Source organism: Medicago sativa, chromosome 7 (genome assembly GCF_051527215.1).
Source record: "Medicago sativa cultivar Bolivia chromosome 7, Bolivia_mono, whole genome shotgun sequence".
Lineage (NCBI taxonomy): Eukaryota > Viridiplantae > Streptophyta > Magnoliopsida > Fabales > Fabaceae > Medicago > Medicago sativa.
Genome location: NC_140755.1, coordinates 48,309,880 through 48,326,184, shown reverse-complemented (window position 1 = coordinate 48,326,184; position 16,305 = coordinate 48,309,880). Strand labels below are relative to the sequence as shown.

Below are 16,305 nucleotides of genomic sequence, written 5' to 3'. Positions count from 1 at the left end.
TATAGTGTATTTGAAATTTTTTGATTCTCCTATGTGTAATCAAGCTGAACTTAGACAAGCAAAGTTCAGATTCACGTTAGTGTGATCAGTTTGAACTTTGAGAGAGAGAGAGAGAGAGAGAGAGAGAGAGAGAGAGAGAGAGAGGTCATTGTGAGATCAAATTGATCATTGGCAGACCAAGAACACAAGAATAATTGTGTAATCAGTTGTTAAGCTTCGTTAATCCTCTTTAGGGTATAAAGATGGATTGTGTGGTAGCTTCAAATCTGAAGAGGTTGTCCAAAACTTATATGGTCAGGCAGACTAGAAAGAAAAAAAAAAAGAAAAAAGGGTAAAATCTAAGCGAGTATCTTAGGCACCAGATTGAAAGAACTCACAGTCAGTAAGGACTGAACTAGCCCAATTGGATGAACAAGAATAATTATTTTGTATCATCTTCTCTTTTCCTTAACTCTTTTATTTGATAGTGCATAAGCAAGCACATTCATCCAATCTCTTCTTGTATCAAATTCATTTGATACATACTTCAAATCCTCTGATCTGAATATCTTCTCAAGTTTTGAGAAGCAGCCAAATTTTTTAAAGGGTCGCAATTCAAACCCCTTTCCTTGTGACCATTGTTTTTACTTCAAGCCTGTCTAAAAGCCTAGTTTGTGCTAAGAAATTTTTTGTAGAGCTTGTACATCCATTTTGTATAGGCTAATAATCATATGTTGCAAACATTTGATCTATTGCTTTGTTTTTTATTTGTATTCGTTGGAATTGGAATAATAGAGTAGTACCAAGGGTTTTGTAACTCATTGGAAATCCCAAATGAAAAAAAAATTGAAAAAAAAATAAATCAATTGTTGTATCAGAAATTTGAAGGAACTGAAAATTTATTAATATAATATAGTATATGTAATTTCACATAAGTCTTAGTCTGGCCTATTTAAATTAATGGGTTTTTTATAAAGTCTGAGTCTAACCTATTTGTTAAACGAGTTAGGTTGATGTAGACATTAAGTAGGTCGGACCATAGAGCCCTGACGTGTTGTTTGGCCTATTTCAACCCTTAGTTGTGTATGTATTGTATTTATGTTCTTGATCAAATTACTAATCTCCTTTATCAAATAACGTGTCGCTATTTGTTCTTAACAACAACAACAACAACGTTTTTTCTGTGTTGAACATTATCAATATTTTTTGTAATATCCCACTCATCGGTATTGGAATTTTACCAGCCAAACGTGTCAAAGGACAGATGTTCATGGAAAGTAAGTATGACGGAGAACGTTTATTAACGACATCAGCCAAGCACGAGTTAATCATTAGAGTCGGTGCAACACGTTTTAAGACGAGGGGTATTTTGGTAACTTGGCCACAAAGAGGTATTTAAGAGAAATTGGCCTAAAATATTTCATTATCTCAAGCTCTTTCTCTCTCTAGGTTTTGAGTTTGGAATTTTCTCCTCCTTCTCTCTAGGAATGTCACCCCTTTCTCCCTCTCTCACTCCATCAGTCCTTCTTAAACTCCTTCCATGAATGATTATGCAAATATTATGGAATTCACAAGATTATAGAAGCTTGGAATGACTTGGATTAAGCTTGCTCTTCACTTTTCTCCTCAAGAGATGTGATCAAAGAGCTAGGGTTTGGTTTGGATGGGAAGTTGAAGCTATGTTGTACTTGTTGCAGGATCATTCAAGTGAGTTCTTAGATAGAACCCACCATTGGGATTATGTGTTTATTCATGGAAGGAAATATAAGATTCTAGGTCATGATTTTACCCCTTTTCCATGCCATGTTCATTAATCTTGTTAATTCTTGCTTCCTAAATGTTGTTTCAAGTATGTACATGATTATTAGGGTTGAAATATGCATTAGGTCATTCAAATTGGAGGTTTTTAAAGAAAATTGTTGTTTTACACGTTCTGTTCTGTCATGGCCTGCCAAGCATGCCATTTGTCGCCGTGGCGGGAAGCTGAAAACAGAAAGCATGTTTTTCTGCTAATGTGTCGCCATGGCGGGAAATTTGTCACCACGGCGGGAATGACAGTGCAGAGACGTGGAATTGAATTGTTCCGGCCAAGCAGCAACTGTTTTCTGTCTAGTTTTTCAATGGTTTATTATAAATATAAATCCCTCCAAAACAATGGTTCCTTGTCAATGTTTCAAGCCATATTGAAAGGAATTAGGAAGCAAGTATTAAGATAGTTTGGTGAAGCATGACATGCTAGAGCAATGATATGTTTTAGTTCGGGTAGCAAACTAATCTTTAATAAAGGGAATGACTGTAGAGCCTCGACATAGTTTGTCGAGAACTAGAATGCTAAGCATGAACCCTATGTATGTCATGAAGTGAAGTGATTAGTGTATTCTCTTCGCGCATGAACAAGAATGACTATGCAAGCATGATAAACCGTGAATTGATAAGAAAATCTCTTCACTATGAATAAGAATGTCTATGTAGGTAGTTTACCGCTAATCGGGTAGATTCACGGACCCGTGGTAAACGAGCAGGTATGTTTAAGTTAATCCCTTCACACCTGAATAAGTATGAACAATTATGTAGTTTACCACCAATCAGATCGATCAAGGATCCGAGGTAAATGAGTAAGCATGTATAGGCTTAACCTTTCATGAATAAATAAGACTAAGACTATAATGTATCATGTAGGTGTCGTGTCTCTTGTGATCCACGCTAGGTTGGGATCTCAAGGGGTTTCTCGCCAGGGAAACGGGATAAGCTCCGCAAGGGGGGACCGCACTTCACTGAGAGTTTATGTAAGATGTAGGTGTCGTGTCTCTTGCGATCCACGCCAGGTTGGGATCCTGAGAGGTTCTCGCCATGGGAACGGGATAAGCTCCTCAAGGGGGCCCGCACTTCACTGAGGGAGTCCAATGTACCTTAGCTAGGTTTCCATTGGTTATGTATGGGATTGTACTCGGGGTTACTCCACCCGGGGCTCTCCATAAAATGAATCAAGATAATAATGTTTGTTCAACGCTAACATAATGAATGAATGAATGAACATGACTATGTATGATTACAATATGATTATGATAATGATATGATGCTAGACATGTACAAGTTATGCATTAGAACAAGATATGAATGTTATACAGATGACGATCTTAGGTTTCCCTAATCGTCCGGTTTAGGATCGTGTCATGTATAAGCATGTTATGTCTCGGTGCGTTTAGCGTATCTTAAGTTAGCGGTCCTAGGATCTCTTGACCGCAAAGACACGTATGATGTAAGCAAGACCTATGACAAGTTAAGATGAACCTACGACGGATCTAGTATGCACGACCGTCTAGGCAAGCATGACCACACACGTATAATCAACCGGCAGGTTGTATTGTAGACACGTGGTGACCGTAGGTTTCCCACGAGGTTACCTATAACCTAGGATTAGGTAGAACTCACTGAGACATTGTCTCATCCCAATCCTTATTTGTTTCAGATAAACAGGATGGTATTGCAAGCTTGTAGCCGGATGGATATTTCGGCAAGTGCTCGTTCGTACCCGCTGCAGGACGTCATGGATTTCAAGGATGTATTCTTTATGTATGGATGAGTAGTGTTGTATTGTTGTTGTACGAACGTGATTTGTTGTATATAATATTCATTCGAAGATTTATTCTTGTAAATTTTAATCTATCCAATATCAAGTTAATGCACATGCTAAACTTTTTAGATACGTTTAGTATGGGCGTTACATTTTTTTTCTTGGTTGAAGGCGAAGAAATTGATGAGTGCGTGGGTTGAACATGGAGGGTAATTTTGTCATTTCTTTTTTTCCTATAAGTTGTAAGGATATTTCCGTCCTTACATGTCCATTTTTTATGTATCAACAACAATCTTGCAAAATCATCACTTTCGCATCAGCAAAAACACACCACATCAAAAAATAAATGAACTTAGGGACCAAATTAAAAGTGATTAGTTATTGCATGATAAATTGAAAAGATTATTAAATACATAGACCAAAAATCAAGTTCATTATATTTGCAGGAACGAATTGCATATATAAGCCAATTATAAATAGTCACTAAGCTATTATTAATCCATCAACTTTAGTCCCTCCGTTGCTTAAAAAGTATGAGACATATATATAGCTAAAACAATAGAAACATTGTGTATTGTAATAGAGTGTACATGTAATTTAATGGACCTTTTCTTCTCAACCATCATTGACAAATAGAAGGCTATCATTGCAGCTCTTATATGATGAACAAGTTGCCGTTGCAAACTAAAACTAGCAAATACAACCGAAGAGAGAAAATAAAAAAGTGGACATGAAGTTATATATTTCATATATAAATAATGATTGAGGTATGTATATTATAATGCAAATTGGTCATTTCTTTCTGAACCATCATAATTCGATGCTCCTACATGATGATCAAACTGCTCTTGTCAAACTAATACTAGTTTGGCCAAAGAGAAAAATAATAGTAAGATGGGCAAAAAATCCTCATCTGACGGAGCACCAAGCGATACACATCTGAACAACCATTAAAGAAATAAGCTAAAACAAAACAAGGCAAGTGCATAAGGAAAAGAAAATTTAAATGCCTCATGTCTGCCACTTAAAATTCAAGAACTTAATTTGATGTCCATCACATTTTAATATGCTTCCACACCCCACATCAACATTTAGGTTCATAAAAGTTTAAGTGAGTTGGGTTCATAAAGGTAAGTATTAATTAAGGTATTTCCATAATACTTTTCAATGAGATCCTCGCATTCACGATCAAATTTAAATCCTAAGTCTTGTGAGACATGAGTTGAATCGTTACGAACCGATCAATTTATACGTTGGCACCCCTCAATTTTTAGCAACAAAATCTCATGTTACGATTGACTTCTGGATAGTATTAAGCTGCATTCGTGGTGGTGCCTAAAGACGAATAAACTGGGCTTTACTTTTAATTTTCACTTTTGGTAGTCTTCACCGTTACTCTGTATAGGGTACACCACAAATTTGTAATTGTTGTTCTTGCTTTTGTCATCTTATTATGTCGACTCTTTGTATTTTTTTCCTTTAGGCACATCTTGTGTGTAATGGACTTTTAATATATTTAAATGTTGGCTTCTTAAAAAAAAAAAAAAAACAACATTGATAGAGCATAAACCCAATTAAGCCATGCAACCAAAATTAATATGAAAAAGCACAGGATGGCAAATCTGTAATTGAAGGAAATATGCAATAACACTTATAGCAACAGTTCCATGTCCATATACCTATATATAGCTCATATTGTTACCAACCTTCACATTCTAACAACATTAATTCTCAACTCCAAGGCATCTATAACTTCCAAAAATGCAAGCCAAGCCCATTCACAACCCCTCATCTTACAAAATTCCTCCTCTCATAAGGCCTCCTCCGGTGCACCAAGCCTCCTTACCCCAAACAATAACCAAACCAAAACCAATATCCACGCCTATACCCAATACCGACGTTGTAGTACCCGATCGGATTCTACAACCGGTTCAACCTTTTATAGAGCATGATGACCCCGTAGTTGCTTCATGGGACTACAATTTCTTGTTCATGTCACAAAGATCGGAAACAACTCAACCTATCAAACTACATGTACTTGAAGGTGCAATACCAACCGATTTTCCATCCGGTGCATACTATTTAACCGGACCGGGGATTTTCATGGATGATCATGGTTCCACGGTGCACCCGCTAGACGGCCATGGATACCTAAGAGCATTCACTTTCGATAATGTGACTAATGAAGTCAAATACATGGCTAAGTACATTAAGACCGAAGCTCAAGTCGAGGAGTATGACCGAAAGACGAACTCATGGAGATTTACACATAGAGGTCCATTTTCGGTATTGAAGGGTGGGAAAAAGATTGGGAATACTAAGGTTATGAAAAATGTTGCTAATACTAGTGTGTTGATGTGGGGGAAGAAGCTATTGTGTATGTGGGAAGGTGGAAACCCGTATGAGATCGAATCGGGTACGTTGGATACGATTGGGAAGTTCAACATGGTGGACGGTTGTGATATGGATGACCATAATGTGAATCACGGTGGTGATGTTTGGGAGGTTGCTGGCAGCTTACTAAAGCCTATATTGTATGGTACGTATTATTGATCATTGTTTCTTTAGTTTGCATTGCATAATGAGTAAGCCAAATAAATGTTAAGATTGTTAATGAGTAAGGATTAAATTTTTGAATTTTTCTTATTGATTAATGATATCTGTACATCTTCAATTTTTCAACATTAGTTCAACACTTCATTTTCTTTATATCTCTCTCTCATCTTAATATCACCAACATATCATATTTATCACATCAGTCTCTATTTCTTAGTCAGAGTGTGGAAGAGGTTAATGATTGTCTATCAAATATTTTATTTTATTTTTTTATTACTCCACTCTTTTAACTTCCTCAGCCACCAAATAATTGTATACTGTAGTTTGCATTGGATATTAAGTACAATAAATACTTATATACCATTTGTAATAATTTGAATCATGCCAATACTATTTGTAAGTTATTTGTCAAGATTCCACTTCCAGATGTTGAGGTAAAAATAATAGTTCAGGTGGCCAGACCAGGTAGAATGTGCTCCTTTGTTTCTCCACATATGAGCATAAGAGCTTGAATAATACACACACTACATGTCTGTGAGACAAGACAAAAATGGAGGCACAATCAAAGTGGATCATTTTAATATTCCATCTTCATATATTAAAAAACATAAGAAATTAACGTGACCAATTGGTGTGATTATGATGTTGAATAATAATAGTAGTAATAAGTAACTTGATATATGTACAAAAGGAATAATAAACAATTTGGGTGCTTTTGGTTGGGCAACCAATACAAGTATATGAGACTCTAACTCTAGTTCTAACTGCACATTATTAGAAAAATGCTAACAAATTTTTTAAAGGTATTTCTTAAGGAATCAAATTTAATAATAATGTTTTGTAAGTAGTCAAATCTTTAAAAGTCTAAAAAATGATATTTCGCCCCAAAACTACATTTTTATTTTTTATTTTTTAACAAGCATCCTAAAGACATTTATTAGCATGATTTATTGTATAGATCGATTTCATTATCTTTCCAATATTTATTTTTTGACAAATAATATTTTTTTTTTTTAAATTGAAGTTTTATCGCAAAGTGGCACACAAGACACACATAATGATAGCTACATGTTCAAGTGCGTGTGTGTCCAAAAATAGTTTTTAAGGATCAATTCTAAATTCCCAAGAGGGAATTAAATAAAGGTTTCCATGTCAATTATACCCTAGCATATACTTTAATTATAAAATTAATACAATGTACAACATTGAATTCTACGATTGGATTTTTCCTACAATACAAAAGTTTATCAGTTTTATAACATACTATAAAAATATTTATGTTAGTTTATTGAATACAGGAATCTTTAAGATGCCACCAAAGAGACTCTTGTCTCACTACAAGGTTGATTCTAGCAGGAGTAGATTACTTACTGTGTCATGCAATGCAGAAGACATGTTACTTCCACGAAGTAATTTTACGTTTACAGGTAAGTAATTATAAAGGAAAATATATAGTTTCGTTTTTGTAGTTTTAAGTTCAACTTAATTTCATACATACAATACATATTATGAGTAGTTTAAGATTTTAACATATGAATTAAAAAATACACAATCAATATCATAAGTTTCATAATATTGAATTGTATACATTTAAAACAATGATTAGTGGTATAATAAGAAAAAATTATTCAATACTTGTAAAATGGAAAATAAAAATTGAACAATATTTTTAGCTAAAATGGCGTATAGTATGAGACTGAAAAATTATCTAGTTTTGATTTTGATAATAATTAATGAACTATTTTTATTTTGCAGAGTATGACTCTAATTTCAAGTTGGTAGAGAAGCAAGAGTTCAAAATTCCAGATCACTTGATGATCCATGATTGGGCTTTCACTGATACACATTATATAGTATTCGCCAATCGCATAAAGCTTGATGTACTAGGTTAGAGTTTATTTTGGGAGTATTATACATTTTCAATTATATTATTAAATAATTTTTAACAAACACATTCTATAGAGTTTACACTTTGAATATAAAAAATATTTACACTTTCAAAATTAATTTTAAGAAATATATTTTATTAATTTCTGAAAATTTGTCAAAATGGTTGAAACTCATAACATACTTTATTTTCGAGAAGAAAAGAAAAAAGCAAAAACTAATTAATAATCGTTGGCTCAAGGTACGCCAGAAACTTAGGCAAAAAGTAAAATGAGGCATGGACATCTTCAAATTTTATACATGCATTTAACATCTCATTTTAGTTCAATCTCTTTTTTTTTTAATTATATCACCAACATATTTTTTTCTCTTTTTTTCATGTTTATACACTAATATATATAAGGTGTATACATTTTAGACACCACCCACCGTAACAAGATTTCACGTACCACTTTTTAATTCTTAAATTATTTCTACAAATGTATATACCAATCAATATATGTATTATTCTTTTTACCGATGGTACATGTATCAATCTAACTCATTTCTTTAAACAAATTTCAGGATCAATGGGAGCAGTATGTGGGGCATCTCCAATGATATCAGCACTAACAGTAAATCCAAGTAAGAGTACATCACCCATATACTTACTACCTAGGTTTCCAAACAAACCTGAAAGCAAAAAGAGAGATTGGAAAGTACCACTTGAAGTACCTTCACAACTGTGGTTGCTTCATGTTGGTAATGCCTTTGAAGTTAAACAAGCTCATGGGAATTTGGAAATTCAAATACAAGCTAGTGCTTGCTCTTACCAATGGTTCAACTTCCGCAAGTTATTTGGTATGTATATAGTTTTATATATTGATACATTCACTTAAAATATTAAAACAAAACAAAAGTACTAATTAAGATAATTATCTTAAATTGGGATGAAGAAAAAAAATGTTAATCTAACAACTATTTGATAATATTGACCGTTTCAAAATATATATCAATAAATATATTTTTTTAAGGAGAATAAATATTTTTCTTTCTTTTTAAGGATAATAAAAAAAATATCTTCTCAACAATTGGATGTAATAAATGGTCTTCTTAATAAACTATGTAAAAAAAATCTCTAATTCCGTTTGATTTATTTTCAGGATATAATTGGCAAAAACAAAAACTAGATCCATCAATAATGAATGTCAAAGGTGAAAATGCGTTGCCACATCTTGTTCAGGTAATTCATGCTTTTTTTTTCTTCTGTTTATTGTTTTTCTTTTTAGAGGTTTTTCAGGTAATCATATTTAAAACATTTTTTAAGAATCAAAATGACATTCTGTCTATTTCAAAAAATGAAAATGACATATAGTGTCATATAGATTTTTGTACGCAATAGTGACATTTAATATTAAGGAAAAAATTATACCTTATATCCTTACAATTAAACCTACAAACAAAACAAAAAATCAATTTAACCTCTTGTCATTTGACTTCACCCTACAAAATAGATTCAGAAACTGAATAAATTTTCGAAAAAACTTGAGCTAAGTTATGTTTTTTTAATTTTGTCAAAACTATGAAAGGATAATCTCATACTCTATAGATAAAAGGAAAAAGCTTGTAACAAACAAAAGCTATGAATTGCTCAAAAAAAAAAAAAAGATATGAAAAAGAAGAAGCTTATGAATTAGAATTTCATTATTCACCAATCTAGCTTTTACAAGTTCATCTACAAGCTTAACTAACTAACTGCATATCTAACTAGCTAACAAGTAGTTAATTAGTTGCATATTCAAACAATGACTTGTGACACAAGTAACTGTCCAATATCATATTTTTTTTTTGAAACAACTGTCCAATATCATTTATTCCCTCAAAAAACCGAAGTACATAGTGTGTATTAAACTCAAATTTTCATCATGTCTAAACAATTTATATTTTCCCTCAAAAAATAAACAAATTATATATTCGACTATTGGTAAAAAAAAAATTATATATTCGTCTACGCCTTTATTTTCAATGAATATTTATTGTATTTTGTCTTTTTTTATAACAATATTGTATTTTATGTTTTTTGCTAATTAATAAATATGTTACTTATACAACATAATGTTGCAGGTATCTATAAAATTAGATTCAGATTACAATTGCCAAGAATGTGATGTGAAGCCCATAAATAAATGGAAGAAATCAGCAGATTTTCCAGCAACCAATCCTGCATTTTCTGGCAAGCAAAACAAATATCTCTATGCTGCAACCACCTTAGGATCTAGAAAAACATTGCCAAGTTTTCCTTTTGACACTGTGGTGAAATTTGATCTTGTGAATAATTCTGTAAAAACTTGGACTGCTGGAAGTAGAAAATTTGTTGGTGAACCTATTTTTGTTCCCAAAGGTGAAGAAGAAGATGATGGTTACCTTCTTGTTGTTGAGGTAAGTATTAATTTGACAAGTTTGATTCACATAATTTATTTTACATTAACCATGTATACAATTTAAATTCTGAAAATTATTAATATTGTACCTAATTTATTTTACACTAACCATGATTATTAATTTTTTTTTTTTTTTTGCAGTATGCTACCTCAATGCAGAGATGTTGTCTTGTTATCTTGAATCCAAAAGAGATAGGAACCAAAAAGGCCCTTGTTGCTAGACTTGAAATTCCAATGCACTTAAATTTTCCTCTAGGCTTTCATGGTTTATGGGCAGCTAGCTGAAGCCCATATTTAAATATTGTACATTTTATTTTATAGTGAAAAAGAAAATTGTATTCAAAATTATAACGAGTAATTTATTGAAAGCTACAAGCATTTGTTCATAATGACTATCTATGCGGATATTGTTAAATTGGACACCGTCATTAGAGTTTGAATTTAGAATCTCGTAGTTGTGTGTAAGACACCATAAACAACCTTTTGAAAAGCATGCATGGTTAATTGTTAAATAGATTAGTATTGTTACTAAAAAATAGATTATTTGCAAGACAACTTTTTTTTTTTTTGAAACAATATTGATCTTTTAAATGAGAATGTTTTTGTTCAACTAGTTTAAAATTGGAGGAAATTAAAGTCAGAACTAAAACTTGAAATGAAGTTCAAACCTCATTACTTTAGAGTTCTTCCACAATAAACATGATCTTTGCTCTTACACAGCTAGGTTAAGAGACCGTGACTTCGGTACCAATTGAAGGTGGGTGGAAGCAAAAGACAAGGTGGTTGGAATTAGATTTCATGATTTTCAAATCTTTTTCAAGTTTAATCATTTTGATTAAGGCAGCTTGTTTAGAAAAGGTTAAACAGAGTAGTTCGAGAGAGGGAGGGAGGGAGGGAGGGAGGGAGAGAGAGATTTATCTTGATTCACTATCAACCTCATAGCTATATTTGCCATCTCAACCGGGATAGACTTCTTTCACTATAATCCACTATTACAATACTCAAGGTAACCACCCCAAAATTTCACGAAGCATCACTCTTAGTAAGTCCATTGCTCCCATTATATTACTATCTAGTTACCAACCATGACATTCACATTATTACTTATCCAGTGGCGCAACTATGATGACCTCATCATTTTCAATTTGTCAAACCATGGTAATCTCTGCCACTTACCCAATTACGTGAAGTAATATATAATATCACAAGAAATGAGGGGTTTGAATTGTGATCTAATAAAAATTACCAATAAAAATTTCTCAAGTGAATACTTGGATTTGATTACTTGGTTAGTTACAATAATAATTGTGGCGTGTGTGATATGAAAAAATAATGATAGGGAAAGAGAATTCACACACAAAAAGTTATACTAGTTCATCCTATGTAGGCTACTTCAGTCCTTGTAACACCCTATTTCTAATAAGCGATAAAACGCGCGAATATACAAACATATTCTAGAAATAGATGCTACGTCTTTGAATAAACCACAATTCATACATGCATAAAGATCATGTTTACATAACATAGCAGCGGAACATACATATAATCATAAAACATCTCCAGGTCTCAACAAAATACAAATGTATTCTCCAAATCTCAAATAACAAGTACCAACTCAACCCCAAAATACATAGTCAAATAAAACAACATGCAAGAACTACCCTAGATCAGAGCCTTAATCTAGACACTTGCATAAAAAGAGGAACTCCACTCCTCGGCATCATCAAGCAAACAAACTAAGCATCTTGCACTCCATCTACCCGTCCATACGGAAAGGTAGGTGGTAAACCACTGAGGGTTAGCATTACATCATCATAATCCATATAAGAAAATAGTAAGAACATTAAAATGAAAGATATATTTAAGCATAATGTTTGCTAAATTATACACATACTCACAAGTATCCACAACATTCATATCATTCATTACCATCATTCCCAGTTCATATCAACAAGTGTATCATACACATATCACAACTTCACCTTGTCAATCAACAATTAACAATTAACAATTCAATCCACAATTGCAATTAGCAAATCAATCACCAAACACATCTCCATGCAATTCAATTCACCAACAGTTTATGCAATGGCTCTAGACTCATCTAGATGCATGTGGTACCAAAACACCTCAAGGTCGTCACCTTCGATGCAATAAAAACATCGTAATCACCTCAATTGGATATAAAATCCACCACCATCAGTCATGTATGCATGAACATATGACTCAACTACAATGCATATGTTCACACAAACAATTCACCTCATCATCACCAATATTTGTATATATGCAATCATCAACAATTCACCACCACATAACATATATACAGTCACCAACAACATTCACAATACAAGCAACATATAGTTGTCACACACATATACATCACTAATCATCTCCACATAAATCAATATATAGTTTCCACATTTCCACATAATTCTTTACAATCCAAAATAAGGAACAACTACAACATATGATCACAAACATCATGTTCATCACTCCACAATCATTCATACACCATTTCATAACCATAATAAGTTATTCCAAAAAAAAAAGGTTGATAAACAATTGGCTCTCAAAATCATTTTTAATCAAGTTCGTCTCCCAAAGTCAAAATATTACAAGTAATTGAACATTTAAGTCAAAACCAAGCAAACAAGCTCAATTGTCTATGCCATGTATTCTCACAATTCACATATATGTGCAGTAGAGGTTACATAAGCATTTCATCGGCCAAATACGATGAATTCATGAAAACACAAAGTTCGTCTCACTATATCGTTTTTATAAAAGAATTCAATTTTCAAGGCAAAACAAGTTAACTCATTAAACCCTTTAAACAAAGTTATTTCTTTCATAAAAACGCCCCCTAGATGATTAGGATAAAGTTCCTACACTTAGGAATAGGTTTGGAAACAATTTGGTTGAAGAAAAATGTATTTTTAAAGTTTCTGGTCAGGCAAAATCGTAGTCCGATTTTTACCCATCGTAGTCTAATTTTTTTCGTGTCGAAACACTCCAAAACCTGGTCAAAATCGTAGCCCGATGCCAAAAATCGGAGTCCGATTTCTGCCTGACAGACAGCATCAGATTTTTCAATTTTCACGTTTTCGCACGTAAAATCCAAACCGTTAACCCGTTTTCGATGCCGTTTTCGCCTACGCGCTCCTGACACTTAGCTCTATCATAATCTACAGAAAAATTCAAGTTTCAACCATCCCAAAATCATTTTCCAAAACCTCACATCACACTCATTTTCAAAACGGTTAACACTCGAATTTTCACACGAAAATCTCGTTTTCTCCCAAACGACTCGACTAACAAAATCACAACATGAAAACAGAAATCCTACCAAGTTCAATTCATTCAACAACATCAAAAACTCAGTCAACATCTTCATAATTCAAAAGTTCATTTTGGTCCTTCACATGAACAACTTAGCACAAATTTCACCAATCCGAACAACAACTTCACAAATGGAATACCCATGAAACAAATCAACAACAACAACATATCCAATTCAACCACAACTTTATTAAACATGAATTCAACCACAAATCAACAACAACATGTCACAATTCATTAATTTAAGCACAATTCACAATTTACCCATTTATAAATATCATGAACATGCAATTTCATCAACAACAACAACAAACTCATCACCAATTCATACAAGAACATATCATGTTCATATCTACCTATTTTGACTTACAAAATCAACAACAACAACACAATTATCATACAAATCATGTTCTCAAACATAACAACAATAATCATGCACAAATTTACACCAATTAAAATCAATTCATCAATTTCATAAAAATGGGTAAAAGAAAAAGTTATGAATTATGGTTGAATTCTAACCCTCTTACCTCTAGCACCAAGATTCTCTAACCCAAGCTTCAATTTAGCTCCTAGATGATGAATCCCTCTTCTAACTCTAGCCTTCCTCTTCAATCTCTTCAAACCCTTTCTTCTCTCTATCTTTATCTCTTCTCTCAAATGAAATGAAATGATAAATGTTTGTAAAACCTAATTTTCACCAACAACTAGAGTTTATATATGCTCTATCCAATTGGGCTTATCTCACAAACCTTAATGGGCCTAACCCATTTCTATTCTAACCCCAAATGTTACTACTCACTTAACGGTAAAATATATCACTAACGGTCACTTACCGGTAAATAAAATAATTACTACACTCTCTAGTAACTTAGTAAAATAACAACTCTCACTAAGCACTAAAAACAATCCTCAACAAAATTACAAAATTACCCCTACACTTAAAATGACCAAAATGCCCCTAAGTCCAAATTGACTAAAATACCCTTCTAACACCGAATCCTACAATTCCCAATTAAAAATACACACAGAGGCAAATAATCACACATGAGCACATATAACACACACAAATAAATAATAAAATATAACTAGCGAAAATCGGGCTGTTACAACTCTCCCCTACTAAAAGAATTTTCGCCCTCGAAAATTACCTGAAGGAAACAACTTTGGATACGCAACCCTCATCCTACTCTCCGATTCCCAAGTGGCACTCTCACCAGTCGGTCCAACCCAAATCACTTTAACCAAAACGACCTCCTTGCCACGCAAACGTTTCACTTCACGATCCTCAATCCTAACCGGCCAAGTCTCAACGGTCAAATTATCCCTTACTTCCAAATCATCCACTTGAATCACATGAGACGCATCATACACATATTTCCTCAACTGAGATACATGAAACACATCATGAAGATTCGACAAAGATGGCGGTAACGCAATCCGATACGCTACAACCCCAACCTTCTCAACAATCTCAAAAGGTCCAACAAAACGAGGAGTCAACTTCCGACACTTCAAAGCACGTCCAACACCAGTTACAGGATTCACTCTCAAAAACACATCATCAACCTGAAACTCAAGGTCTTTCCTCCTCTTATCATGATAACTCTTCTGCCTACTCTGAGACGCTCTCATCTTCTCTTGAATCATCTTAACCTTTTCCATAGTTTCTTGCACAACATCCGGTCCTAATAAAGCACTTTCACCTGCTCATACCAACACAAAGGAGTTCTACACCTCCGGCCATACAAAGCTTCAAACGGTGCCATCCCGATACTAGAATGAAAACTGTTGTTGTAAGTAAACTCAATCAACGGTAAACATTCAATCCAACTGACACCTTGCTCCAACACATAAGCTCTCAACAAATCTTCCAAACTCTGAATAGTCCTCTCCGTCTTACCATCAGTCTGAGGATGATAAGCAGAACTCAACCTCAACTTAGTCCCCAAAGCAGCTTGCAAACTCTCCCAAAACTTAGAAATAAACCTCGGATCCCGATCTGACACAATACTAGAAGGAACATCATGCAATCTAACGATCTGCTCAATGTAGATTTCAGCCAACTTCGCCACAGACATACCGGTCTTAATAGGAACAAAATGTGCCAACTTCGTCAACCGATCAACAATCACCCAAATAGAATCAAAACCCTTAACAGTCTTCGGCAACGCTCCCACAAAGTCCATTGATATACTATCCCACTTCCACTCTGGCACAAACAACGGTTGCATCAAACCTGACGGCTTCTGATGTTCAATCTTAGACTTCTGAGAAACCAAACAAGCATACACAAACTCTGCAATATCCTTCTTCATTCCAGGCCACCAAAACAACTTCTTCAAATCCTGATACATCTTAGTCGCTCCTGGATGAATACTCAAACTACTTCTGTGACCTTCTTCCAAAATCCTTCTCTTAAGCTCAAGAACTCTTGGTACACAAACACGATCACGAAACATCAAAACATCGTTCTCATTCAATCTGAAGTCTCCACCCTTACCTTGGTTAACCAACATCACTCGATCTACAAGTTCTAAATCTTCC

The 16,305-nt window shown here is 33.8% G+C and overlaps 1 protein-coding gene across 1 annotated transcript; it reads left to right on the top strand.

The window, feature by feature from the left end:
* The first annotated feature begins 5,265 nt into the window (after positions 1–5,265).
* CCD7 (carotenoid cleavage dioxygenase 7) lies at positions 5,266–10,805 on the top strand. Its single transcript, XM_085726673.1, has 7 exons — positions 5,266–6,092; positions 7,408–7,536; positions 7,865–7,996; positions 8,561–8,836; positions 9,139–9,218; positions 10,100–10,414; positions 10,558–10,805. The coding sequence occupies exons 1-7, from the start codon at positions 5,315–5,317 to the stop codon at positions 10,699–10,701; spliced, it is 1,854 nt and encodes a 617-aa protein (XP_085582799.1). The 5' UTR covers positions 5,266–5,314; the 3' UTR covers positions 10,702–10,805.
* Positions 10,806–16,305: the final 5,500 nt, after the last annotated feature.